Source organism: Fukomys damarensis, unplaced genomic scaffold, assembly GCF_012274545.1.
Source record: "Fukomys damarensis isolate Sample0158 unplaced genomic scaffold, DMR_v1.0_HiC HiC_scaffold_17, whole genome shotgun sequence".
In the NCBI taxonomy this organism is placed as follows: Eukaryota; Metazoa; Chordata; class Mammalia; order Rodentia; family Bathyergidae; genus Fukomys; species Fukomys damarensis.
The window spans coordinates 16,607,666-16,633,659 of record NW_022900929.1 but is presented as its reverse complement, the minus strand read 5'-3'; the positions used below and the strand labels follow the sequence as shown (position 1 = coordinate 16,633,659).

The following is a 25,994-nucleotide window of genomic DNA, read 5'->3' as shown; positions in this document are numbered from 1 at the left end:
AAAAAAAAAAAAAAAAAAAAAAAAAATTAAAAGGGCTGGGGCTGGGTACTAGGGGTGTAATAGCTCAGTGGTAGAGCGTTCCTGGATTCAGCCCCTAGTAGTGCCAAACAAAACAAAACAGAAAAACTCTCAGTCCAATCTGGGTTGGGTGGCAGAAAAGACTGGTGGCAATTATAGCTGGCTTTTTGCTGTGAGTCTGTGTCCCAAAGAGGCACCGTGTGGCACTGCCGCCGTTGGCGTGCAGGACAGATACAGGAACAGGGTGCTCAGTTCCCTGTGCACTGCTGCCTGTGCAGGTTCCGGGTCCCTGCAGCCACCCTGCTGCTGGCTGGGCACTGTCACCTCATTTTACAGCAGCTGTCCAGAGGCACAGAGGTCATAGAGGCCATGGGGACCTGGCTGAGTGCACCCAAGCCCAGGGCCCAGTTGTGGCCTCCATGAAGTCAGTCACCTCCTGGGCCACTCAGCCCTACTGTCTTCTCTCGTTTGGCCACCAGAGTTTGGGCACTCAGAGTTGAGGGAAACTCTGAAGAGAGTGTCTGGGAGTCAGAACAGAACGTCCTCCCAGAGAACTTTGTCCCTCCTTCCTACCCCCAGCTCTCAGCTGCTTCTCCTCTTCCTGGCAGGGACCCAGTCTTTCCCCTTCAGCACCCATGCTCCTGCCCTACCCAGGAAAGGGGTGCAAGGTCCTTGGGAGTGCTTGGCAACAGAGAAGGGAGGAGGGATCTCACAGCCTCTCTCATCTTTGAGAAAGGGGAAACTGAGGCACAGAAAGACTGTGGGCTAGACTGACTTGGATCCTCCAGGGACCAGGTATCCCACTTTCTGGATCAGAAGCAGCCACTGCTGCCCCCTACTGGTTACTCTGGAAAGAAGCTCAGCTCAAGATGCCTACATTGTGTTAGGTCCTGTGTGGACGTGGAGAGGAATCAGATGTGGGCATGGGAGCCAGTGCTCAAATGCACTTTCTATAATACACAACAGAACATGGGCGTGGTCTGATAGAGTCTCAGTCCTGGTGGACTGCACTTTGGTTGCCACAACTTGGAAAGGGAGAGCTTGCTGCAGGCATCTAGTAGGTAGAGGTGAGGATGCCGCTGAGGGCCCTGCAGTGCACAGAACAGTCCCCGAAATAAGTGTCTGCCCCAAAGTATCCAGAGAGCCCAGGAAAAAACTGTAATAGTTACCAGTGACTTGTGCCTCAAGCAGAGCAGGGGTGCAGGCTGGAGGGCCAAGGTACATAAGGAGGGAGGCTTAGATGGAACCCAGAGGGCAAGAGAGGACTTTTAGGAAGAGGCACTGGGCATGATGATGCATGCCTATAATCCTAGCGCTCTGGGTGGTTGAGGCAGGAGGATCGCAAGTTTGAGACCGACTTGGACAATTCAGCAACATACCCTGTCTCAAAATTAAAGGGGAGGTAGGGCGGGGGTGTAGCTCAGTGGGAAGGTCTTGGGTTCAATCCCCAGTACTGAAAGGAAAAGAAAGTATGGGAGGGACAAGGAACCAAGCCCGAGCAGGGGCTGAACGGGGCTGGCTCTGGTAGAGGAGAAAGGCTGACAGATGTGTTCCCTCCCTAGGGTATGTCCAGGGCTGCCGTGCGCTCATGATCACTGCCATCCTCCTGGGCTTCCTGGGCCTCTTCCTAGGCATGCTGGGGCTGCGCTGCATCAACTTTGGGAGCATGGCGCTCTCCACAAAAGTCAAGCTGGCGGCCACTGCAGGGGCCCTACACATGCTGGCGGGTAATGGGGAAGGTGGTGGTGAGGCCTAGGTGCGGCCCCTGGGTTCTCCCTCATGTCCAGCTCCCTGAACCTGGGCTTGCCTCGCCTTCCCCATGGCATTGACATCTACCCTTGCTGTTCAGTTCCATATACTCCACCCTGTCTGTACACGCTTTATCTCTGGGATCCGATTCATCCCATCAGCAGTGGTTCTTGAGGGCCCACTGAGGCAGGTGTGAGCCAGGTGTGGGAGGGACTTCCTTTCAGAGCTCACACTGCACCTAACAATGCCATCAACTGGCCATAGCTCTTCAGCTTGCACATCGGTGTAACATGGCTTCACAGAAAGCTGCCAGGTATGGTGAGGACTGTCAGAGAGGTCAGGTGGCTTTTTGGAGGACAACCTTTGTGAGTGGATCAAGCACAGAACAGGGCTCAGGGCTTTAGGATGCCAAGGGACAAGGACTGCAAGGAAGTAGGCAAGAATTCTTGGGCAGGTGGGTTTTGGAGGCTGGGAAGACTGGAATGGTCAGGTTCCAGGTGAGGAAGAGAGTGGCCCCAGCATTTGAAATATGACTGAACAAGGCCAGTCTGGGACAAAGAAGGCGGGGATTGGGCCAGAGGGGTGGCAGGGCATGGGCTGGGGTAGGGGCCTGAGAACCAAATTGGCAAGTTTACAGTTGACCCCAGGGATAGATACAGCAGGAGAGAGGAACTGAATGAAATTGTTGCTCGACCTACTTTCCCTGCCTGCCCCTTCCCCAAGTCCCCAATTGCCCTGGGCTGTGGCTAAGGGGCACTCCTGCCTCTCAGGGGCCTGTGGGATGGTGGCCATCACTTGGTATGCGATCAACATCACCCAGGACTTCTTCAACCCTCTGTATGCTGGAACCAAGTGAGTGAGAAGCCTGCCCCTGGGGATAGCTGGTGGGTCTCCAGTGCCCGAGGTTGGCACTCACCTCTTGTCCCTTTCCCATTTGCTGGCACTCAGGTATGAGCTGGGCCCTGCCCTCTACCTGGGCTGGAGCGCCTCTCTGCTCTCCATACTGGGTGGCATCTGCCTCTGCTCCAATTGCTGTTGTGCCTCCAAGGAGGACCATGTCACCAGGTAAGGAGGGGCCGAACAGTGAGGCGAGTGGGGAGCAAGGGCCTGGCCTCCCTGTGACCCTGTGCCCCCACTCCCAACAGGGCCCATCTTCCCTATAAGCCATCCGCGGTCCAGATGCCCTCAGCGGCTTCACAGGAAGAAGGCGACATCAGCTTTGGCAAATATGGCAAAAACGCTTACGTGTAGGAGCTCTGGTGTATGGAGCCCACTGCTCCCAGGATCCTATGCTCCCTGGAATGACCTCAGGACAGGCCATGCCTCATGCCTGGAAGCTACATCCTGTGTGTGGGAGCCTCGCTCCAGCTGAGCTACATCCAGGACATGCCCCTCACCTGGGCACTCTTGCCCCTCCCAGGCCCAGAACTGCTCCTGAAAACTCACCTAGGCCTCTGGGGCCAAGGGGACCAAGGCGTCTCCCATTGCGCGCGTTCTCTATAAATACTTGCATAAATAAATGTACACTGTGATTCCTCCGGGTTTGAGAATGTCATTATGCACACAGCCCAGCAAAAGGTGAGAGGTGACATCAAGAGACAAGTCAGGCTGTCTCCTTCAGCAAAACAGAAGTGTTACAAGTGATTTCAAGAGGGTGACAATAACTTGTCACCAAGGGGCAGATAGGAGAAGCCCCCAGCCACAGGAACTTGGAAACTGCAGAGGAGCCACTGGCCAGTTGGAGACAGCAAGCCCCCCTTCCGCCCTGGACCTGTCTTCCCATAGCTGCAGATGGGGGGCTGGTCTAGGGCCATTTATTTACTGGGCCTGGGTATGGACACCAGGAATGGGCAGTCCATTTGGAGCTCTGCTCCAGATTAGCTGCGTCAGTGCATGTGTGTTTCTTTGGGAGGTTCAATAACTTCCCAAAAAAGGCTCTGAAGACTGTGTGTGTGAGGCTTGGTGGCATCCAGCTCACACCAGGTTCTGGGTTGTGGGCAGCCTTGGCACAGCCCAGTCAGTAGAGTAGTGCTCAGATACCCACTCTAAAGAGGAAAATGAGACTACACAGAAGCCTGGCATCCAGTGGGAAAAGCAGGGAACAGGGCCCCAGGCCAGCAGCCCTCTCCATTTCTCTTTAATCTCTGTCCACTCACCTGTAAACTCCACTTCCTTTCAGGACACTAACCTGAGTGGAGTCCCACAACTGAACACTGAGGTATATGCCTTAATATGGTCACTAGGATAAGGGCACTGGGCAATACAGTCTCTTTCCATAATCTGGGAGGTGGCTCTACCAGGGCAGAGGCCAAAGGACCTGTCCACATGTACAACTGGTAAGGACCAGGATTTCTCTGAAGCTGAAAATGAAAGCGCCCTGCTCAGAATCCCTAGCTCTTCCTAGTTAAATGCAATGCTGGGGGTGGGCTTTAGGGGTCCCCAATCTCTAGCCATCCAAACCATGGCACTAACCTCTTCCCTTGTTCCCAGGACGGTGGTGTTGCCCCTATCCTGACACTTAAGTGTAGCTTCTAGGAGCTTTTTGCAAAGCACGGATTTCCCAAAGACCAAGTATTGTCCAAGGTGAGAAGCAAGTCTCTGGCCCCAAACAAGCTGCTCAGGCCTTCCAGGGGGTGGGGGGAGTTGTCTAGTTTACATGGGTCCATGCTTCCTAGAGTATGATCCATGGATGTCTCAATGAGCTAGGCAGCATCGGAGCAATGGGTCACCCTCCAGGTCTGTCCTCTTGAGGTCATTTGGGAAGGTGGAGAGATCTCACACCAAGCAGAACCTGTGTGACACTGCGACAAGATGGTAAGCAAGGACAGGGAAGGGGGAATGAACCCTACTTGCCAGTCACCCAGAGGAGACTACGCTGACATACTGCAAATCTGGCCGTGTTTCAAAGCCAGAAAGTCTTTCCTTGTTTTCTGGCTTGAGTGTACTTGTGCGGTGGAAAAGAAAGGAAAGACACACAGAGAGTCAGCTTCAGATCCTAGTTTCACTTCCTGAGAGAAACAATAAGCCCAGGCAGCAGTTGTAGCCTCCAACTGGATTCGTGGTGCCTGCTACTGCTTCTGCTCACAAACCACCCCAGGACTCAGCAGCACAAACAACTGCTTACTATGCACACATCCCGTGGCTAAGGGTTCAGACTGGCGTGGCGAGGTGGCTTGTCTTGCTCCATGGTGGCCACAGTTGGGGAGACTCAGAGGCTTGAAGGTGACCTGATGCCAGAGGCTGGAATCTGAAGGAATCTCCACACTGCTACTGGCACCTGGGCATGGATGACAGCAAGGGTCCCTTCCATGGCCCCTCTTGTGCAGCCTTCCCGACCTAGCCTTAGATGTCCCTTCTCTAACGTCAGCCATTCTCTGCTGTGGGAGCAGTCACAAGATGGACCAGATTCCAAGGGCAGGGGACAAACACTCAGCTTTCGATGGCACAATACAGAAGTTAAAGGTACTTTTTAAACCACCATACCTGTTTTATCCCTAAACCCTATGGCTACCACCACCACCCAATGTGAAGCTGTTGGCCACACCACTTTGCTGCGTTTTCAGAGAAAAGGAAAGCAGGACCCCAGGAAAACAGTCCCCCAGAGCAGAGGGAAGAGCCTAAGAAGGTGCTAAGCATTGGCTTTGCTGCACCTTATTAATTTTTTGATTTGGTTTGGTTTTGAGACAGGGTCTCACTTTGTAGTTCAGGCTGGTCCTGAACTCACTATGTATCCTGGGCAGGCCTTGAACTCACAGGGATTCTCCTCCTCCAGCCTCTTGAGTGCTGGGATTACTGGTGTGCACCACCACACCTGCTACACCTCATTAATATTTTAAGTTCATTTGCTCAACAAATACAAAGTCCCTGCTCTGCTAAGTGCTTAACCAAAGACTCAAAGGAGCCTATGAGATTACATCCTTCTACCCACTTGACAAATGAGAGTCTGAGAAGGTCTAGTATCAAAGGGGCACCAAGGACAGGACTCCTCCTGTGCTTTGCAGAAACTTCTGGAGTCCACACACCACCAGCCCTGGCAACAGAGGCTTCCTAAGGACTACTCCTCCCTCAGACCAGTGGCACATGGACAAGGAACCATTTGGTTAAATACCAGATGACAAAGACAGACCTGGCTCCTTCTGCAGCATCATTCTCTGGCTGTTTCCCAGTTCTCACCCTACTTCCCAGTCACCCAGGAATCTGGCTGTACTTTGAAAACACTCAAAGACATAAAAAGGAAAAAAAAAAAAACAAACCTAGATCAATAACCACAAAAGACATGACGCAGTAGCTAGGAGAGGCAGAGATAAGCTGTGGGAGTGGCAGCAGAATGGGACAAAATCTCCTGATAAGGGACACCAAGGGGCAGACAATGGGAGGGGTGAATGGCAGATCAAAGGAAGAGACACCCCAAAACCCCCACAACCAAGCAGACAGGCTCCTGGCACCAGGCCTTTTATTCCCACAGTGCTTTGCGGCTGGTCCACCCTGCCCACAGTTCCTGAGGAAGTCTGGCCTGCCAGGGCAGGACACAGCTTTGCAGGTAAGTGAGCAGCTCCTCCCTCAGTCTGGGGGCACCCCTTTTGGTCATACTCTTCAGAGGCTGGTGGTGGACTGAGGCCCTTCCTCTCCAGGGACACTAGGCTCACACGGTCCACTTTAGACACCTGCAGACAGAATAAGCCCGGGAGGAGAAGGAGAGCATTCGGGGCCTGGGGAGGCTGTGGGGTGGGGCTGTGGGTTGGGGTGCAGCCAGGGCTCACCTGGTTTCCTGGTGTGTGCCCAGACAGCGTACGGTACAGTAGCGGGCACCACAGCTGACACAGGTGTACGGGGAGGGGAAGCCACACACAGCACAAAAAGGGCGTTGGGGCCGGGAAGGGGGCCCTGCACAGGCCGTCAAGTAGTTGGGGCCCTCGGCCACATTCAAGTTCTGCAGAGACAAAAGGGGGCAGCTGATCTCCATAGGCTCAACCTTGCTGGCACTGCCCCACTGGCTCCTCTCTCACCTGCTCCTCCAGCAAGGCCTGAAAGTTTTTCCGGAAGCGAAGTTTAAAGTGATCACCGCGAGTTTTCTTCTTTTTCTTTCCTGGGGGACAAGAGCAATGAGCTGCTTACCACTTGCAGAGAAGGGCACCATCTTGGTACTTCCAGATGCCCAGGTACAGTCCCTGCCCACGCTGCCCGGGGTCTAAGCCTTCCCTTCTCCAATCCTGGCCCACCATCACCTCCATACAACCCAAATCCAATCCAAGGTCTACATTGGTTCATCTCCATCTTCTTCACTGTCACACATGAGGAAACTGAGGCACAGCAGGAGAGAGTGGCTTTTCACAGACCCAGGAGCCTGTCACCAACGCAGCCAGGAGTTCCCAGTCATCTGCCTCCAGCCCAGTGCTTCCCACAGTCCCCACCTGGGCCGACTCATCTCCCTCCTCACCGGTGTCTGCATCATCATCAAACTGAGGCAGCCTCTTGCCGAGCTGGGGAAGACCTGCATGGGGGTCATCCTGGAAGTTGTCATTCTCCAAGGCCTCAAGCTGCCTGTTGATCCGACGCTGCCGGGCTGCCCGGTCCAGCACCCGCCGCTGGCCAGGGTCCTGGGAGCGAACTGGATGGGACAGGGCAAGGAGAGTTAGGGCGGGGGGGAAGAGGGGCAGTGGGCCAGGGCAGTGTATGCAAGATGGCCACACTCTGATCTCATCTGTCACCAAGACCACGTCCCCGTATCTCCTCCTGCTGTCAGCCCTCTGGCCTGCTTCCTTCCCAGCTAGCTTAGCTATTCTTAGCCTTCAGTGCCTGCTTGGTGGCCCTGGGGATCCAGCCTGTGACACCTGCCTAAAGACACACAGCCAAGCTGACTGGCAGACCACTGTACACCCAGGGCTTCCAGATTCCCCTGGGATCTCTGTCCTGCCACTGAGGGAAAGGGGCAACCCCCAGATAGACATACTCACTTTTTAGCCCACCTCCCGATTTGTGGTGGATGCGTACTCCACCTGAGCCCCAAGGAACCCGCTGTTCCCTGCTGGCTCGAGCCCTTGCCTTCCCTTGGCATTGCAAATTGCACGTTCTCTGCTAACCTCTCACATGTCACTGATGTCCCAACTACATTTGGCCAAGAGGGGTCCCTGTGATGTTTCACCTCCTCACCTCTTGTCCACTGCCTACCCCAGCAGGCTGACTCCTGCCTGACTGTCCAGTGAGAACTGCCCTTGGGTGGGCAAGTGGTGACCTCCTTGGGCCAAACCCAGGGTGCATTTCTAGAATTTCCCTCCAACTGAGCTCTCTACAGTGTGACTGCACTGAGCACGTCCCCTGATGTCACCCCAGGTCTCCTTCTGTCCCCCAAGTCAGCTGCCCTCCCTGCCTATCCTACCCCTCTTCTCTCTGTCCACACCCTTTTGCTGGCCTTTCTAATCCTAACGCAGGGTTCTATTTCCCACAAGCAGATGACTCCACATGGGATTCACTCAGCCCAGAACCCTGTCCTGAGCCCCAGAACTGGCTATATCACCAGCTGCAGGATGTCACTGCTGACCCAACGACAATGCAACTCAAAATGAAAATCTTCCCATCCAAGTCTGCTTCTCTGCTGCAGACTCCAAATAAATGGACCTTCTATGCTGTACATTTATCCCCTCTCCAAATTTTAAAAAAAGCATTTATTATTTAATAACATTTTTGTTTTAACTGCATTTGTACTGAACATATACAGACTTTTGTCATCCTCTGAACAAGTCTCAAGTATTTATATTCCACTAGGCTATTATAAGCTAAACAGATGACTTAAAAGTCTATGGGAGAATGTACAAGGTCTACACAAATATGACATCATTTTATAAGAAGGAGTTGAGCATCTGTGAATTTTTAAAGGGTGAAGTCCTGCTCTTTGTATAAACTGAATTATTTCATCCTCACAACTCTGTAAAGTAAGTATCCTTCTCCCCCTCAGCTGACTGATGTGGAAAGGTTAAGAAATGCATCCAAAGTTTGCACAACTAGTCAGAGACCAGGTCAAAACTCAATCCCAGAAAACACAGCCCTTGACTACCACTCTAGACTGCCTCCCTTCCAAGCACAGCACAGTGCCATAGGATCCAAGACCGTGGGAGCCTACAGTCTCGGGGACCCGAGTGACTAAATAAACCAGCACAGTATAGTACAATGTGTGTTAGGATAAGGAAGTACAAAGTGCTACAGCGCACAAGACAGAAACACCCAACCTGGCTTTGAGAAGTCAGGGAAGATTTTTCGAAGAATGTAAGGGTAGACTGAGGCCCAAGTCATGAGCAGCTTGGCGCAGGACACAGAGGTGGTTTCAGCCTTGGTGCCAGCATGAGAGAAGGCCTGAATGGGAGACTTGGGCCTTTAAGAGACATTCAGTACAGGTGGTGTCTCGAGCATGTGTGTGTGTGTGGTGGGATGAAGGAGGCAAGCCAGATCCTTGAATCCTACCTTTGAATATTCAAAGGAATTTGGATTTGGGATTTTATGGCAAGAGCAATGAGGACCCGGTGTGCGGTGTTAAGGAATGACATTATTTAATTTATTGCAAATCAATTTAGCAGTATTCTAATTTTTCCCCCAGTACTGGGGATTCATTGTAAGGCTCATGCATCCTAGGAAAAGTGTCTACTGCTACGCTACATCTCCAGTCCTTTGTGTTTGTTTGAGAAGGGTTCTTGCCAAGTTGCCCAAACTCGGTTCAAACTTGCAATACTCCAGCCTTGGCTTCCTGAGCAACTAGGATTACAAGCACATTTGCCGCCACACTCTGCCCAGCCCTTATCTCTTTTTCTTTGAACTATTCATTTTTGTTTGTTTGTTTTGTTTTGAAACAGGGTAATGCCCTGTACAGACTGGGCTGGCCTCAAACTTGCAGCAATCCTGAGTGCTGCCTCAGCCTCCTGAGTGCTGGAATTACAAGTATGCTCCAGCCCCTCAGGCTGGACTGTTCAATATGTTCCTAACTTCCAGCCTCTAGATTTGCTCTATACAGATTAAGAACATTACATAACTGGAAGATGGCAGAGTGGTGAACAGCAGAGAAACGGGCTCTCTGACATTTGGTGTCCAGACACTGGAATACAGCAGCAACACGAGGAAGAGAAAAAGGAGGGAAGTGGGTCCCTGGGTCTCAGCAAGGATCTGAAGTGAGAACTGAAGCCCACAGGGAGAGTAAAGACAGAGACTTCACTGCAAAAGAAGGAGGTGGCAAATGGCTCTTTCTCAAGTTCTGACTCACTGCGTGGGAGAGGCAGCTCAAAACTGCAGACACAAAGTGGTTACTGGTGACCCCAGAGGCCTCCATGGAGAAATGCACTACTGGAATGTAGCAGCAGATGCAATGGGCTGCAGTGGTTGGTGTGTTTTTTGAGTTTAGACACCCCCCAGGAAAGGACTGGCTGGTAGTCATCTTGGAGAGGGACCAAAATCAAGAGCAGCTACAGGCTGGCTCCATCTAGCAGCTCCCAGTGTCAGGGTGAGGCGGAACCAAGTTCAAGCCTGCAGGAGGTACATAGAGTGTTATAGGCTGAACAAATCAGGCTCTAGCCTCACAGCCAGAAATCAACCTGAATATCAGTGTAACTAAAACAGATCAAAGAGGACATCAGAAAATAGAAAGATATCCCTTGTTCTTGGGTAGGAAGAACCAATATAGTGAAAATGGCCATACCTCCAAAATTGTAATAGAGACTTAATGCAATCTCAATCAAAATGCCAATACCATCTACTGGGGATTTAGTTCAGTGGTGCCACCATCTGCCTCACAAGCACAAGGTCCCAAGTTCAATCCCTGGTACAACAAAACAAAACAAAACAAAAAACACCAATAGCATATCTGTCAAAATTAGAGAAAACCCTAAAACTTATTTGGAACCAGAAGAGCCCTAGAATAGCAAAAGCAACTCTAAACAAAGGGAAGGTGAGGAGCCATCACAATTCCTGACTTGAAATTACACTGCAGATAACAGCATGGTACTAACAAAAAAATAGACCTGAGCATCAAGGGAACAGATTAGAAGATGCAGAAACAACTCCAAACACACTCAGCCACCGTATCTTTTTTTGTGGGAGGGGGATACCGGGGATTGAACTCAGGATCTTGTGCTTTTGAGGCAGGCGGCAGAACCACTGAGCTAAAACCCCTGCCCAGCCACCTTATCTTTGACAAAGGAGCCAAACACCTCCACTGGAAAAAAGATAGCCTCTTTAATAAATGGTACTGTAATAACTGCCTTTCCACACATTTGAAGTTTAAAACTAGACCAATGTCTTTCACTATGAGCTAAACTAAAATTGAAATAGATCAAAGATCTAAATATTAAAACAGAAACACTAAATCTGCTAGAAGATAAATTAGGTAGAACTCTTGAAGACATTTATGAACAAAACCCTGATTGCACATGTATTACAAAGAATCAACAACTGGGATCTCATCTTATTAACAGCAAAAGTCAAGAGATAACTGGTAGTGTGGGGAAAAAATTTTTGCAAGCTGTTCCTCCGACAAAAGACTAATATCTAGAATATATAAAGAACTCAAAAAATATCAGACCCCTCAAATTTAAAGACACAATCCAAAAATGGACATCTGAAGTGAATAGATGAAGAAATAGAAATGGAAAATAAGTATATGAAAAAATGTCCAACATCACTGGTCATTCAAGAGACACAAATTAAAACAACACAAAGATTCTATCTCACTCCAGAAAGAATGGCTATTATCAAGAAATCTACCAGCAGGGCATGGTGGCACATGCCTGTAATCCCAGCACTTGGGAGGCTAAGGCAGGAGGATCACTGTGAGTTTGAGACCAGCCTGGGCTACATAGTAATTTCCAAGTCAGTCTCAACTACATAGTGAGACCCTGTCTCAAAAAACAACAACAACAAAAAAAAATCCACCAATAACAAATGCTGGTGGGGCTGTGGGGAAAAATGGACCTTTCTCCACGGTTGGTAGGAGCATAGACTGGGAAACCCTTGAAATCAGTGTGGAGAATCCTCAAAAAAAACTAAAACTAGAGGTTCCATTTGACCTAGCTATTCCCCTTCTCAGTATCTTCCCAAAATAATTAAAAGTATCATACCGCAGCATTCTATATATATTCATATTTACAGCCCAAATGCCCATGAACCAATGGGTGGATAAAGATGTGGGTTTTTATACAATGGAGTACTACTCTGCCATAAAGGATTCACTTGAGACATTTCTAGCTACGTGGAAGGACCTTGAGACCATACATTTCAGTGAAATAAATCGGACACACATTTAAATACTGAATTGTTTCTCTGGTGTGAGAAACTGAAAGTGTAAATAAGGACCAATATGTATAATAGATACTGGGATGAAAAGGTTCCAATGAGAAGGGGAACCAGGTAAGGGGAGAGGGAAAGGAAGGGACAAGAAAAAAATCAGAATAAAAGGGAAAAAAATGGAATCAAAGCTTTTGTAAATAAGGAGGGGAAGAGGAGTCAAATGGAAGGAAGGGAAATGAGGAAAAAAAGAAGCAAGATACATCATGTACAGGTACAAGTTCCCTATGATGAATGTTATTATGTACAGCATATCTAAAAACATAACAATAAATGTTTTGTTTCAAAAGAAATAAAATAAAATGTACCAATTTTTAAAAAAGGATATTCCATAACCTCAGGAAATTCTACCTGACAACATTCTTGTACTCCCTGCAGTCCCCACCCACACTGAAGAAAGAAAAGGCTTTCTGATAGCTAAATCTGTTCTGGCCATTGTTCAGCCTTAAAAACCCTTGTTTGGAGGTTCTCTCCTCTCTCCAAAGAGTTCAGACTCTCAGCAGTGTACTTAATACCTTTCAAAACCTAACCTCATCCCAGCCTGGCGGCTTCTCTCACTATTTCTCTGGACGCTCCAAACTATGAAGGCGGCTTCCTAAGAGACCTGCTTTTTCTTGCTTTCCTGGTGCAATCCTTGCCAATGGGAAGGAATTTCTGCACGCCTCCAAGGAGCGAAACCGTAACTCCACTTTCAAGCCCCAATTCAATTTTATTTCCATCTCATCCATGCTGGCCCCCTCCTTCCCAGGGGATAGGCTGGGTGCCACTCCTCCCTGCGCCAGGGCACGTATCATTCTGAAATTAATGGTAGGCTTTGGGGTCCGTCCTCCTCCCAGAAAGCCAGTTCTTGGATAACAGGTACTGTATTTTTTTTCTCCTCTCCATTCCCGGCTTGTAGCAGGCATCAATAAAACGTGAATGAACGGTTTTGGGGGCAGCCCCAACACCGGGAACCCAGGGCCAGGACAATATATTTGAGACGAAAAACGGTGAGCAAATCCGAAGCCGGGTGTGGACCTGGGAGGCGGAAGGGGCCCAACCCGAGCGAGCTCACATACCAGAAGTTTTCTTCTCCACCATTTACGCAACCTACACGCCGGAACAACTCCCTGCGCACGCGCACTAAACCAAAAGCGCTTGTAGTGGCATCACTTCCGGTGTTTTTATTTCTACGCATGCGCAAAATCATATAAAGCGTAGAATCAGTACGTGGTGTTCCCTTGGAGACCAGAAAGCTTTCCGCCATGTTTTGTAGGGGCAGAACTACTTCCGGCCTCAGCGTAATTGAGCAAATTTGTGAGAACCCCGAAATGGGTCATTTTAAAGAAGTGGCGCCAATACTCTTTGGAGATGTAGTATTTTCCTTGGGTTCCTCTGAAGGTGCCATTGTCTCCACTACAGCTCCTGGAGCTTCTATCCAGGACAGCAGATTGCCTAAGAAAATGGGTTGGCTTGGACGGGCAATCCGAGAGATCCTCCCGGATGGCCCTCTGACGAAAATTCAGACCCAGTTCCCCTGAGCCGCATCCCCGCCGAGGGCTCCTCCGCCTCCTCCCTCCCCACCACCTCGCTCTCCCAATCTTCCGCCCAGTTGGGAACAAGGCTGTGACCAGGAACCGTTCCCACGTCTCGCCGGACCCTCCCGAGGGGGTCACTTCCCCTCTCCAGGTTTCGATTTCCTTTCCGTCAAGCGCGCAGTAGGCCTGGCAGGCTCAGATCGCGGCCCCGACTCTACCCGGTCCCGCGGCCGGGCGCCCTCTCTGCTCTCCTGGCGTAGCCTGCGCGCCAGCGCCAAGGACAATCCTCGCCTTGTCTCCCTGCCCTCAATCTCGAGTTTTCTGTAGCCTCAGGTTACGCCTTTTTTCCAGGGCGGAGCTCCAGCCCGGCTCCTCCTAGCTTCGGGCCGCTCAGCCGCCCCGGTTCCCTCTTCCCAGAACATTCTCCTGAGCTGGGATCCGGGCGCGCAAGCTAACCGGGTCCGGACCGATGGGCCACCCCGGCTTGCTCCCTGCCATGGCCTCGAGACCCTGGCTTCGGCTCTTGCCCCTGCTTCTGCTCCTTCTGCTTCTGTCTCCAGCGGCCTGTGCCTCTGAACAGCCCCGGGGCAGCAACCGGGTCAACCCAGGTGAGAACCCGACACCCCACCCACTAACCCCAGCCCAGCCCAGCCCAGCCCTGGAGAGGTTGAGGGTTCTAGGGGGTCCAGCCACTCCTGCCCAGAGCACACCTAGGGCCGAATGTAGCAGCCTCTCATCCACACCTAACCCTGAGCTGGGGGTTCCAGCCTCTCCAAGGAAAACTGACCCTGAATTTCTCTGTGTAACTCCTTCCCACCCCTCACTGAAGTGGAAATGTTCCTGGGCCAGAACGGTTTAAGAGGGATCTGGAAAGAAGGGGAAGAGGACTGTGGTGAAGTTAGCGGGAGGCAAGGGGACCCAAGAGACAGCTGAGCACGTGCAGCACAGAGAGCGGGTGGGTCTCAAGCGCCAGTTCATGGCTGTTGACAGAGAAACTGCTGGTGATCACCGTGGCCACTGCAGAGACAGAGGGATACCGCAGGTTTCTGCACTCTGCGGAATTCTTCAACTATACTGTGCGGGTAAGGAAGGGCCCATTGTGCCTCCAGTAGTAATGGGCTGGGGACTGGTTCCTGGGCCCCCAGGGTGAGACTGGTCGATAGCAACCCCCCACACACACTTGCTGAACCCCTCCCTGGCATGGCGGGTCTCCTCCACAGACCTTGGGTCTGGGCAAGGAGTGGCGAGGTGGTGATGTAGCGCGGACAGTTGGTGGAGGACAGAAGGTCAGGTGGCTCAAGAAGGAAATGGAGAAATATGCAGACCAGGAGGACATGATCATCATGTTTGTAGACAGGTAAGGGTCTGGGATGGGGAAAAAAGAGAGGGAAAACATGAGGAGGGATAAAGATGCCTAGGTTCCTAGCGGCCTACTGCTCATACTCTACTTCCTTGCTCAGCTACGATGTGATTCTGGCCGGCAGCCCCTCGGAGCTGCTGAAGAAGTTCGTCCAGAGCAGCAGCCGCCTGCTCTTCTCTGCAGAGGGCTTCTGCTGGCCCGACTGGGGGCTGGCAGAGCAGTACCCTGAGGTGGGCACGGGGAAGCGCTTCCTCAACTCCGGTGGTGAGTGGCAGGGTGCCTGAGGCAGAGGGCCCAAAAGTGGAGGGGCATGGAGTGTTCCAGGTGCCTGCGGGTTGGACAGGAAGCAGGGCTGGGTCTGTGAGACCCTGGGAGTTTTGAGGTCAGCCACTCTCTTGCTCCCCAGGGTTCATTGGCTTCGCTCCCACAATCCACCAAATTGTCCGCCAGTGGAAGTACAAGGATGACGATGATGACCAACTGTTCTACACACGGCTCTACCTGGATCCAGGGCTCAGGGTAGGAGTGGGCAGAGGGTGGGTTACCCCACATCCCTGTGGGGGTGGGAAACCTTGGGCTGGATGGGTGAGAACACAGCAAGAGGGCTTGGGGAGATGTAAAGAGAAAAGGATGAGAATCCCAGCACTCTGGGAGGCTGAGGCTGGAGAATCAAAAGTGTGAGCCCAGCCTGGGCAGCTTAGTGAGACCCTATCTCAAAGTGAAAAAGGGCTGGGGACACAGCTCAGTGTGAGATCCCTGGGTCTAATCCCCAGTACCACACACACACACACACAAAAGACAAAAAGAGGGAAGAGAGGGAGAAATGATGTCCTCTTGTCCCTATGTTAACCACTCTATCCCATCCAGGAGAAATTCAGCCTTAATCTGGATCATAAATCCCGGATCTTCCAGAACCTCAATGGGGCTTTAGGTGAGGAGGAAGGCCATCCAGCGGTGAGCAACAAGGGGTCCCTGCTACGGGAGTCCTGGATTGAGGGCCCCTGGTGGAGCTGGGCTGGTCTGCAGCTCACCTGTGTGTTACCTTCTTCAGACACCTGCAGACATTTTACAGTGCTAGCAGTAGTAAGCGTAAAAACCGTGGTAGATGTCCTAATATCTCCTGGGCACAAACTGTGTACCCAAGGAATCAAGCCAGGGGCTTTACCTCTATGATATTATCGAAGACACAATCCTCCAAGGGACAGTCCCTGGCTGTCCACTTTGGATAGACCCTTAGACAGATAAGGAAATCCACTCCCCGAGGGCTGGTGACTCACTGGGTCACTCAGGTATCAGGTGTCAGACCTCTGTAGGGTGACAGTAGCCCATTCGGGACCCTCAAAAGAAGAAAGTCTTCTGTCCTGACAGAGCCATGTTCCAGGGGCCATTTGGCCTAGGGACCCCTTTTTCCTCTAGAGAAACTGGGTCCCTCACACTTAGAAGCACATGCTATTCAGCAGTTCCCAGAGAAAGGGAATCTGCAACCTGGTCTTTCTTCCCCAGATGAGGTGGTTTTAAAGTTTGACCGGAATCAAGTGCGCGTCCGGAATGTGGCCTACGACACACTCCCTGTTGTGATCCATGGAAACGGCCCTACCAAGGTGTCCCCCAGTGGCCTCTGCCCCTGCCTGCCCCAATCCCTGGGTACCCCAACCCTCCTGAGCAATCGTTCCTCCCCAGTCCCAGCAACAGAAGTGACTGCCCTCCCTCACATCTGTCCCTGATGCCCTTGCTGTTCCTGTCTCTCCCAACAGCTCCCCCTCAACTACCTGGGTAATTATGTCCCCAATGGCTGGACTCCCCAGGGAGGCTGTGGCTTCTGCAACCGGGACCGGAGGACACTCCCGGGGGGGCAGGTGAGGTGGGAGCCCCTGGAACAGAGGCTCAAGGAGGATTCTGAGTGGCTGTAGGGCAAAGGTCCGGGTACCCAGAGGTAGCTCCTGAGTAGTGGGGGAGTGGGGGACAGTCAGAAGCCTGGGCTCCCCCTGAGCTGTGTCTTGTTTTATCCTCCAGCCTCCCCCCCGGGTACTGCTGGCCGTATTTGTGGAACAGCCCACCCCGTTTCTGCCCCGCTTCCTGCAGCGCCTGCTGCTCCTGGACTACCCCCCAGACAGAGTCACCCTCTTCCTGCACAACAGCGTGAGACACCTCCACCTCTCTCTAAACCCCTGCCCTGCACCTGGCACTCCTCCCACCACCTTCCCCACAGCTCGGGGGGCCCTTGCTGCCCACTCAGCCCACGTTCCTGTTCCTCTTCCTCCCAGGAGGTATACCACGAGCCTCACATCGCAGACTCCTGGCCACAGCTCCAGGACCACTTTGCATCTGTGAAGCTGGTGGGGCCAGAGGAGGACCTGAGCCCAGGAGAGGCGAGGGACATGGCCATGTGAGGGGGCACAGCGGGAAGCAGGCTGGTGGGTGGCTACCCACTCATGGCCCTTCCCTCTCCTGTCACCAGTTCAGCCCCCTTGGGCCTCCAAACCTGCAGCCTTGCAAGTACCCTCCCTTGTCTAGCTGCCACTGGCATTGGGGACACTAGGGAAGGAAAACTTGACTCCTCTCCCCTTCTCCTTGGGGACTAGAGAGTCCTGCCCATCCTATGGTCCCCTCCCTAACCCTCATCTGTCCATCTGGGTCTGTCGCCTGCAGGGACACCTGTCGGCAAGACCCAGAGTGTGAATTCTACTTCAGCCTGGATGCTGATGCTGTTCTCACCAACCAGCAGACCCTACGCATCCTCATCGAACAGAACAGGTCTGGCCAGGGTGCCCCCAGAGTCCGCAGGCACGCCAACTGTCCCCTGGGCACATGGTCCCCAAGACCTCATCCCCTCCACCCAGCCCTCATTCCTCCCTGGCCCACAGGAAGGTGATTGCACCCATGTTGTCACGCCATGGTAAGCTGTGGTCCAACTTCTGGGGAGCCCTAAGCCCTGACGAGTACTACGCCCGCTCTGAGGACTACGTGGAGCTGGTACAGCGGAAGCGGCTGTGAGTTCCGCCCCAGGGCAGGACCCTGGACCCAGCCCCAGACCCCTGTTCCCAGCCCTCTCAGGGGCCCGGGGTGATGGTGATCACCAAGCAGGTAGTCATGGCCAGCAGTGCTTGGCAGGGGACATGGAGGGCCTTAAGGCTTGGTGACCGGGGTACCCCAAGAGAAGCAGCACCTGGGATGACCTGGGTGGAATTGGGCAGCTGCCAACTAGCTGACCGCAGCGCTGGTGCCCGCAGGGGTGTGTGGAATGTACCCTACATAGCCCAGGCCTACCTGATCCGCGGCGAGACCCTGAGGACGGAACTGCCCCAGAGGGAGGTGTTCTCAGGCAGCGACATGGACCCAGATATGGCCTTCTGCATGAACCTGCGGGACAGGGTGAGCAGGCAGCCGGCCTGGGGGCCTGGTGCTGGGACACCCACAGTGGCAGCCACCTAGTGTCATCCCTGTCCTCATCCACACTGCCACCCTGCACCAGGGCATCTTCCTCCACCTCAGCAATCAACATGAGTTTGGCCGCCTCCTGGCCACATCCCGGTATGACACAGATCACCTACACCCCGACCTCTGGCAGATCTTCGACAACCCTGTCGTGAGTGAGGGACCCTTGCTTAGGGAATGCTAGGGAGGACATTGGTGCATGGGGGCACCCCAAGCAGGGTCCTCAGTGAGGAGGGAGAGCCTCCCCTCAGGTGCCTGACCCTCCCATAGGACTGGAAGGAGCAGTACATTCACGAGAACTACAGCCGGGCCCTGAACGGGAAGGGCCTAGTGGAGCAGGTGAGCCCCTCAGACCTCATCCCTGAAGGCCAGTGCCTCTTGGCCTTCACCTGGCTTAGCAGTTTTCAAACAGAGTTCCCAAGGGCTCTGAGAGGGCGGCAGAGGCTGAGCAGATGGGCTCCAGAATATTCAGACACCCCTCAGCTTCCAAGGGGCAGTGTCCTAACAAACCCCTCCTAACACCCAGAATCAGAAGCCAGGGACCATCTGTATGGATGCTGTGAGTAAAATTACATCTAAACCAAGCATGACAGCCCCACTCTGGGAAGCAGAGGCAGGAGAACCACAAGTTCAACCCAGCCTGGGCAACTTTAGTGACTTCGCAAGATCCTGTCTCAAAAGTTTAAAAAAATAATAAAAAGTGCTGGGGGTTTAGCTCAGTGTGAAGGCTCTGGTAAAATCCCCAGTACTATCCAAAAGGAAAACTACATATTTAAAGAGGTATACACTGGCTGGGCGTAGTGATACATGTTTGTACCCCAGTACCCTGAGAGGCTGAAGCAGGAGGATTTCAAGTATGCGGCCAGCCTAGACACCTTAGATCTTATCTCAAAATAAAAGAGAAAATGTCATGTAACTCAGTGGTAGAGCACCCCTGGACTTAATCCCTAGGGTGGCCAAAAATAAATAAAAGAAGGATGTACTATTGGAGAGGAGTTTGAAAACTGCTATCCAATGCCAGGAGTGGTGGTGCACTCCTGTAATCCCAGCACTCAGGAGGCTGAAGCAGGAGGATTGTCACTAGTTTGAGGCCAACCTGGGCTACATAGTGAGTTCAAGGCCAGCCTGGACTATATAGTGAGACCCTGACTCAAAACAAACAAACAAGAAAAAACAAGTGCTGTCCCATGCTGGGGCTTCAGGCTTCTGCCATTTGTACTGTGTGGCAGAGAGAGTCCTTGCCCACTCTCAACCCCTTCTGTGCTGGCCACAGCGGCCCGGGGCCTGGGCCCTTCCTATCTCTGGTCGCCCTTCTCCCAGCTTCTCTCATCCCTGGCTCCCCTCCCTGCCCCCCTGCTTTTTCTCACTTCCGTCAGCCCTCCAGCCGCCTCACAGCTCTGTCCTCCTCCCCTGCCCTGTCCCCAGCCGTGTCCAGATGTGTACTGGTTCCCGCTGCTGTCAGAGCAGATGTGCGACGAGCTGGTGGAGGAAATGGAGAACTACGGCCAGTGGTCAGGGGGCCGGCATGAGGTGAGGGGTGCTGAGGGAGGGACCCTGGGATTAGGGTTGTGGGAGTGGCAAGGGAGATGAAACTAGGAGGAAGCCCATGCAGGAAGCTGCATTCATTCATTTGAGAATATTTACTGGGCCACTGGCCTAGACAGTATAGATACAGTAGAGAAAAGCAGGGGCCTGGGCTCTGATGGGGACCAGGCGCTTCACAGGAGAGATGACATCTTAGCTGAGATGTGAAGGCCCAAGAGCAGTAAGTCTTGCTAAGAAGTAGAAGAGAAGATTGCTAGAGCAACACATGCCTATCATCCCAGAATTCTTGGAGGCTGAGGCAGGAGGATTGAAAGTTTGAGCCCTGGGCTGGGGATTTAGTTCAGTGGTTCCGCTGCCTGCCTCACAAGTGCAAGGACCCAAGTTCGATCTCTGGTACCAAAAAAAAAAAAAAAGAAGTTTGAGCCCAGCCTGGGCAATTTAGTGACATAGTGAGATCCTGTCTCAAAATAAATGAAAAAGGGCTGGGGTGGGAATACAGCTCAGTGTGAAGACCCTGGGTTCATTCACTGGTACTGCCAAAAAAAAAAAGACTGTTCCAGACAGGTCTCCAGGTAGTAAGGCCTAGAGACAAGAGAAGGAAGGAGGTTGGCCCTGCCCCAGGCAGTGGGTGGCTGAGTGCCCGCTACCTACAGGACTCACGGCTGACCGGGGGCTACGAGAATGTGCCCACTGTGGACATCCACATGAAGCAGGTGGGCTACGAGGACCAGTGGCTGCAGCTGCTGAGGACATATGTGGGGCCCATGACGGAGCACCTGTTCCCCGGCTACCACACCAAGGTGGGTCCACACCCCAATGCCACATGGGAGTCATCAGGTGAGCCCTCTCGGTCACTAGAGCATTTGGGGCTCCTTGGAACCTGTCCTGGGCATGAGAAGCACAGGAGGGCAAGCAGGGAGGCAGCTGCCGTGCTGAGACCCATGCTGCCCTGGCACTGAGGGCCTCAATACCCCCGATCCTGCCTGAAGCTGCCCCTTTTGTCCCCTCAGACCAGGGCAGTGATGAACTTCGTGGTCCGCTACCGGCCAGACGAGCAGCCTTCCCTGCGGCCCCATCACGACTCATCTACCTTCACCCTCAATGTGGCACTCAACCACAAGGGCCTGGATTATGAGGTGAGCCCTGACCTGTTCCAGAGCACGCTGACCTTCCTGCACCTAGGGACCTTTGTCATTTAACACCCGCTGTGCACCTCTAGCTGCCTTCCTTGGCTCTGGCCACACCGTTCCCCATTTCCCAGTTATTTTGGGGTATATGCCCCCCTGGATGCCTTCTGGGTGGCTCCCTCCACACTTCCTGTGTGCCTCTTGTCTGTGATGCCCCCACCCTCCTGATCTGTCCTGCCTGCCCCCATCCTGGCAGCCCCCCTTCTGTACCTACCCGCCCCCCACCCCATGTCTGCTCACCCCCTTTCCTCTCCCTTCTCTCCCCGCAGGGAGGGGGCTGCCGCTTCCTGCGCTATGACTGCATCATCTCGTCCCCAAGGAAGGGTTGGGGGCTCCTGCACCCTGGCCGCCTCACCCACTACCACGAGGGGCTGCCCACAACTCGGGGGACTCGCTACATCATGGTGTCCTTTGTGGACCCCTGACACTCAACCACTCTGCCAAACTTTCACTGCCATTGTGCCTTCTTGGGGGGCCTGGCCCCCATCCTTTGGAGATGGGTGTTTGCCCATAGCCTTGCTTCCTGAATGTGTCCCGTGTGCCCAGGACTAAAGGTATCACCTTGCCACATCCATGGCCTCTAAGGAAGCTGCAGGAGCCCCCACCATCCCTGCTGCCCCCAGGGGTTCGTGGTGCTGGGCTTCTGGGGGCTCCCCCGTGATAAATTATTAAGGTTCCTCAGTCTTCCTCCAGTAAAGGAAGGTTTGTAACTCTTGAGTCCATGTGTCATCCTTGACCTCTCAGTAACCCCGTTGCCCTCCTGCCACCCAGATGACCTCAGAAGCAGGGGTGTGATGATGGGTTTGTGGAGATCAGTTTCCCCAGTTCCATTTTCCTGCTCCCCGTTGCTGCCTGAGCTGGGGAAATGTATGACAAGGACCTTTTCAGTACATGTGCTGCTGAAGCAAGCACTTGACAAGGCTGAGGGAGAAAAGGAGTCACGATCAGGTGCAGACACAACCCTGCACCCCCTCCCTGACCTGCACCTTACCCGGGAGTGTTCTTCCCCTGGGGAAGAGGACAGGATGGCACAGCCCCGAGCAAGGCTCGCAGGACAGTGCTGGGGAAAGAAGTCCCTCAGAAGCCTGTGCTGGGACCTAGGCTGTCACTTGGATAGGATGGGATGAAGAAAGGAGGCTCCAGCTGGACGTGGTGGCACAGGAGGATCGCTGTGAGTTCGAGGCCAAGCTGGGCTACATAGTGATTTCAAAGCCAGCCTGAATTACAGTCTCAAAAAAAAAAGGACAGGGAACTCCAAGGCTCCTCCCCTAGAAACTTTCTTTAATTTGATCTTCCCCAGTCTTGCTCTAAACTCTGAATTTCTCTCTCAACTGTTCCCTTTTGGAGGTCTCTCAAAAACAGACAGACTTGTTCATTTATCCAGGGATGTCTCCCCAGCCACAGCCACACTCTCTTCTACATGCCCCCCAAAAAAACCTACTCCCTGAGGCTGCCACCCTGGTAGGTGGTGCTGATCACCCGGGCACTTAGGGTAAGTCTTAAATCCCTTCACTCTGACTACTGCCCTGTGGGTGTAAATTGGCTGAGTGGGGACAACAGGAAAGACTTCTGGGCAAGGACCCTGGACAGAGAAACCTGCTTGAGAGGAGGGACGGGACCAAAGGGCGTGCCTGGCCTGCACGATGGGGCCTGGGCTTTCCCTGTCTCCTTGGTGCCCACTGTTCATTTATTGACCACCTTGTGCCGGACACCTCAGAAATCACAAGGGCTATGGCGATGGGCATGATAGCTGTCCTCTTGGTGCTTACACCCCGGGGCAGATGACCTTAACAGAGGCAGTGATGAAAGAGAGGTACTCCACAAGGTTGGTTTGGAACAGAGGCACCTATGGGTGACGTTCCCTTGAACCAAATGGTCATGTGGATATAGGGTATATGATGTATTGGTGATACAGGACCTCCAAATAATCCAAATAATGTAATGGAAATATTATAACTCCCAACTTGCTGGATGTCAGGACATGCTGAGTTCATGTTCTGTAACACTGAACAATGAATTCTAGGAACAATGGAGGTTGAGAGGGGAGAATTTATTGAGAGAAAGATAGCTTCTAAGACAGAAGGGGGATTGGACCTCATTTCTCAGGGGTGTTTTGAGCAAAGCCAGAAGTATTGGGTTCGAGGTGAGACAAAACTATAGTCAACTAGTAAAATTACAAGTACAGTTGCTTAGGTAATACTGGTTCAATGGAAAAATCGCAAGGTAGTTATGAGGTGGGACAAAACAAGGGTCAACCGATAAGATTAAAAACAAGTAGAGCTGCTTAGGTAATATTGATTAAATGGAGATCAAATGGAGAAGCAAGTCTCATAGCAAGCATACCTGGAATGAACAAGGATTTCTAGGAAGGAGTGGGCTAGGGAATCTTTGGTCCCCACCCAAGGTGATTGATGCCTATTTAGATGTCAATCACTGCTGTTTATCCCTAGGGGAAATACATGAGCTGTAGTAGTTCCTTTTTTTTTGAATCCTGGCCATCAATGAATGTCTCAATTGTCTTCTGTATTGACTCCCTCAAGGGCCTGTCAGGTCTAACTGTCCATAATATATCCAACTAATTTAGTTGCCTTCAATAATGCTAGAAGGCATGGTGATGCTGAGGACACTTCAGGCCCCGATACATAGCCCAGTGGGCCCTGTTTTGGACTCATCCCTCAGTCTTCCCACAAAACACGACCCTCCAGAGTGTCTGCCCCACAGAGGCCTTCCAGACAGAGCCTGCCTGCCTGCCTGCAAGTTCTGGACCTCAGGTTAAGTTTTTTTGTTTCGGGACTTTTTTTTTTTTCCCCAGTACTGAAAATTAAACCCCCAGGCCCTTCACACTAAACTCCATCCCAAGCCCTTCTTTATTTTTTATTTTGAGATGACTAAATTGTTAAGTTGCCCAGGCTGGGCTGAAATTTGCAGTCCTCCTGACTCAGCCTCCCAGAGTGCTGAGATTACAGGTGTGTACCACTGTGGCCAGGTGAACTTTTCAAGCTGCTTTTATAGGTTTACGCAGGCCAGCCTCAGCACTTTAAACTGGCGCAGTCCTCACCGGGAAGTTCAAACACCTTCCCCAGCCTCTGGTCCCTCCCCTAGTCATTTCCCTTTGCTCCTATTGGTCACCCCAGCTCAGGGAGTGCTGAGGCAGTATCTCTCCGGCTCACTCACGTGGCTCTGGGTGCCTTTCAGCAAAGGGGGTGGAACCCAGACCAGGGTTCAAGGTCGATGGAATGGGCCAGAAAGGGGTGTTTCAGAGTTCCAGAGCACCCGGTGTGATTCCTCTGTACAACATGGAGGACTCTTTCAGCCTCCTCCCCAGGGGTCTCCAAGTCTTTGCGGTCCTGCAATGGGTCTTCTCCTTTTTGGGACTTGGTGAGTCCCCAGAGTTCCAGGACTCAGGCAAACCTGGCAACTGTGCTCTGCTTCCCCATTACCCCGAGAGAGGCAGCGAGGGACCTTCAGGGTCCTTGAAGGAGCCCAGTGAGCAGGCACACAGAAGGGCCTGAACACCTGGAACCGGGGCAGGGGCTGGGGAGGCAGGGCTTGAACGCCTGGGTTCTGAGTGCGTCCATCCCCAGCCCAGGTGTGCCTGGTGGCCTTGCTCCTCACTGCCCTGGGCCGGGCCTGGATCCTGGTGGTCCTCTACCTGACTTGGCTCTACAGAGACAGAGACACACCCAGGGCTGGAGGCCGCCGCTCAGCCTGGGTCCGCAACTGGGCCATCTGGAGACATTTCCGTGACTACTTTCCCATCACGGTGAGGGTCCTGGGAATGGTGAGCTGGGAATAGTGGGAGGGGGCTTCGAAATAGACCCTTGAGGGGATCATCCCTCATAGCTCAGTCTCCCCAGTAATTGAGTGCACATCTGCTCCCCAGCTGGTTAAAACCGCAGAGTTGGATCCCTCCCAGAACTACCTCTTTGGCTTCCACCCTCATGGGGTCCTGGTCGTGGGGGCTTTTGCCAACTTCTGCACTGAGGCTACGGGCTTCTCCCGCCTCTTCCCGGGTCTGCGTCCGCACCTGCTCATGCTGCCCTGTTGGTTCCAAGTCCCTTTCTTCCGGGACTACATCATGACCAGTGGTAAGGAGGGGTTGAGTCCAGCCTCTACACCCTCAAGCCTGGCTGTCACCTCCCTCTCCTGCTGGGGGCACCTGGGCTCAGCTCTGTCTCCCCAGAGTCCTCTACTTTCTGCCGTGCAAGCCCCAGGTACCCAGTCCTCCCAGCCTCTGATTCCCCCCAGGCTTGGTCTCCTCTGACAAGGCCAGCGCTGCCTATCTGCTGTCCTGTCCTGGGGGTGGCCAGGTGGCGGTCCTCGCAGTGGGAGGGCCCCTAGAAGCGCTGGAGGCAAAGCCCGGTGCACTGAGCCTGAGGATCCGGAATCAGAAGGGATTCGTTAAACTGGCCCTGGAACACGGGTGAGGAGGGCAGGGAAAGGTCTGGGATGTTGGGCCTGGAGGCCCCCGGAGCTGCCCTGTGGGGAAAGGAGCACGGCCAGGAGTCAGCTGTCGCCTGTGTCCCCAGGGCCTCCCTGGTGCCTGTCTTCTCCTTTGGGGAGAACGAGCTCTTCCAGCAGTTCCCGAATCCGCCTGGTTCGTGGGTGCGGAGGGTGCAGGAGGCGCTGCAGCCCTACCTGCGAGTGGCCCTGCCGCTGTTCCACGGCCGCGGCGGGCTCCTGCTGCCCTTCCGAGCGCCTATCCGCACAGTCGGTGAGCGGGGTTCCCCTGCTCCCCTCGCGCCTGATGCTCCGCTCTGGGCCGTGCACGGGGCTCCTGGGCGTCGTCCCCGCTTCAGCCCTGAACCATGTCTGGGAGGACCTCGAGGGCGGACAGGCTGGAGGGTGGAACTGGGACCTCCC

At 53.2% G+C, this 25,994-nt stretch overlaps 4 protein-coding genes across 4 annotated transcripts in view; 3 read left to right on the top strand and 1 right to left on the bottom strand.

The window, feature by feature from the left end:
• Window positions 1-3,305, top strand: part of Cldn15 (claudin 15) — a 6,721-nt gene extending 3,416 nt beyond the window's left edge. The window contains exons 3-6 of the mRNA XM_010618927.2: window positions 1,581-1,745; window positions 2,538-2,619; window positions 2,716-2,832; window positions 2,913-3,305. Of these exons, the coding sequence (XP_010617229.1) occupies window positions 1,581-1,745; window positions 2,538-2,619; window positions 2,716-2,832; window positions 2,913-3,018 (470 nt within the window). The 3' untranslated portion in view covers window positions 3,019-3,305. The remainder of the gene's footprint in view (window positions 1-1,580; window positions 1,746-2,537; window positions 2,620-2,715; window positions 2,833-2,912) is intronic.
• Window positions 3,306-5,580: 2,275 nt separating this feature from the next.
• Znhit1 (zinc finger HIT-type containing 1) lies at window positions 5,581-13,265 on the bottom strand. The gene is made up of 5 exons (XM_010618924.3): window positions 13,146-13,265; window positions 7,205-7,375; window positions 6,774-6,853; window positions 6,528-6,697; window positions 5,581-6,431 (listed from the first exon to the last, which is right to left on the bottom strand). Exons 1-5 carry the CDS (start codon window positions 13,165-13,167, stop codon window positions 6,410-6,412), a joined length of 465 nt encoding a protein of 154 aa, XP_010617226.1. The 5' UTR covers window positions 13,168-13,265; the 3' UTR covers window positions 5,581-6,409.
• Window positions 13,266-13,408: 143 nt separating this feature from the next.
• Window positions 13,409-21,825, top strand: Plod3 (procollagen-lysine,2-oxoglutarate 5-dioxygenase 3). Its single transcript, XM_010618925.3, has 19 exons — window positions 13,409-14,212; window positions 14,595-14,686; window positions 14,825-14,961; window positions 15,065-15,228; window positions 15,371-15,483; window positions 15,832-15,895; window positions 16,468-16,565; window positions 16,719-16,820; window positions 16,978-17,103; window positions 17,229-17,350; window positions 17,614-17,718; window positions 17,829-17,954; window positions 18,195-18,336; window positions 18,437-18,550; window positions 18,670-18,738; window positions 19,825-19,929; window positions 20,598-20,744; window positions 20,955-21,080; window positions 21,401-21,825. Exons 1-19 carry the CDS (start codon window positions 14,074-14,076, stop codon window positions 21,554-21,556), a joined length of 2,247 nt encoding a protein of 748 aa, XP_010617227.1. The 5' UTR covers window positions 13,409-14,073; the 3' UTR covers window positions 21,557-21,825.
• A 2,531-nt stretch (window positions 21,826-24,356) lies between these two features.
• Mogat3 (monoacylglycerol O-acyltransferase 3) overlaps window positions 24,357-25,994 on the top strand; it is a 4,467-nt gene continuing 2,829 nt past the window's right edge. The window contains exons 1-5 of the mRNA XM_010618923.2: window positions 24,357-24,509; window positions 24,716-24,894; window positions 25,015-25,219; window positions 25,380-25,554; window positions 25,661-25,845. Coding sequence (XP_010617225.2) covers window positions 24,368-24,509; window positions 24,716-24,894; window positions 25,015-25,219; window positions 25,380-25,554; window positions 25,661-25,845 — 886 coding nt within the window. The 5' untranslated portion in view covers window positions 24,357-24,367. The remainder of the gene's footprint in view (window positions 24,510-24,715; window positions 24,895-25,014; window positions 25,220-25,379; window positions 25,555-25,660; window positions 25,846-25,994) is intronic.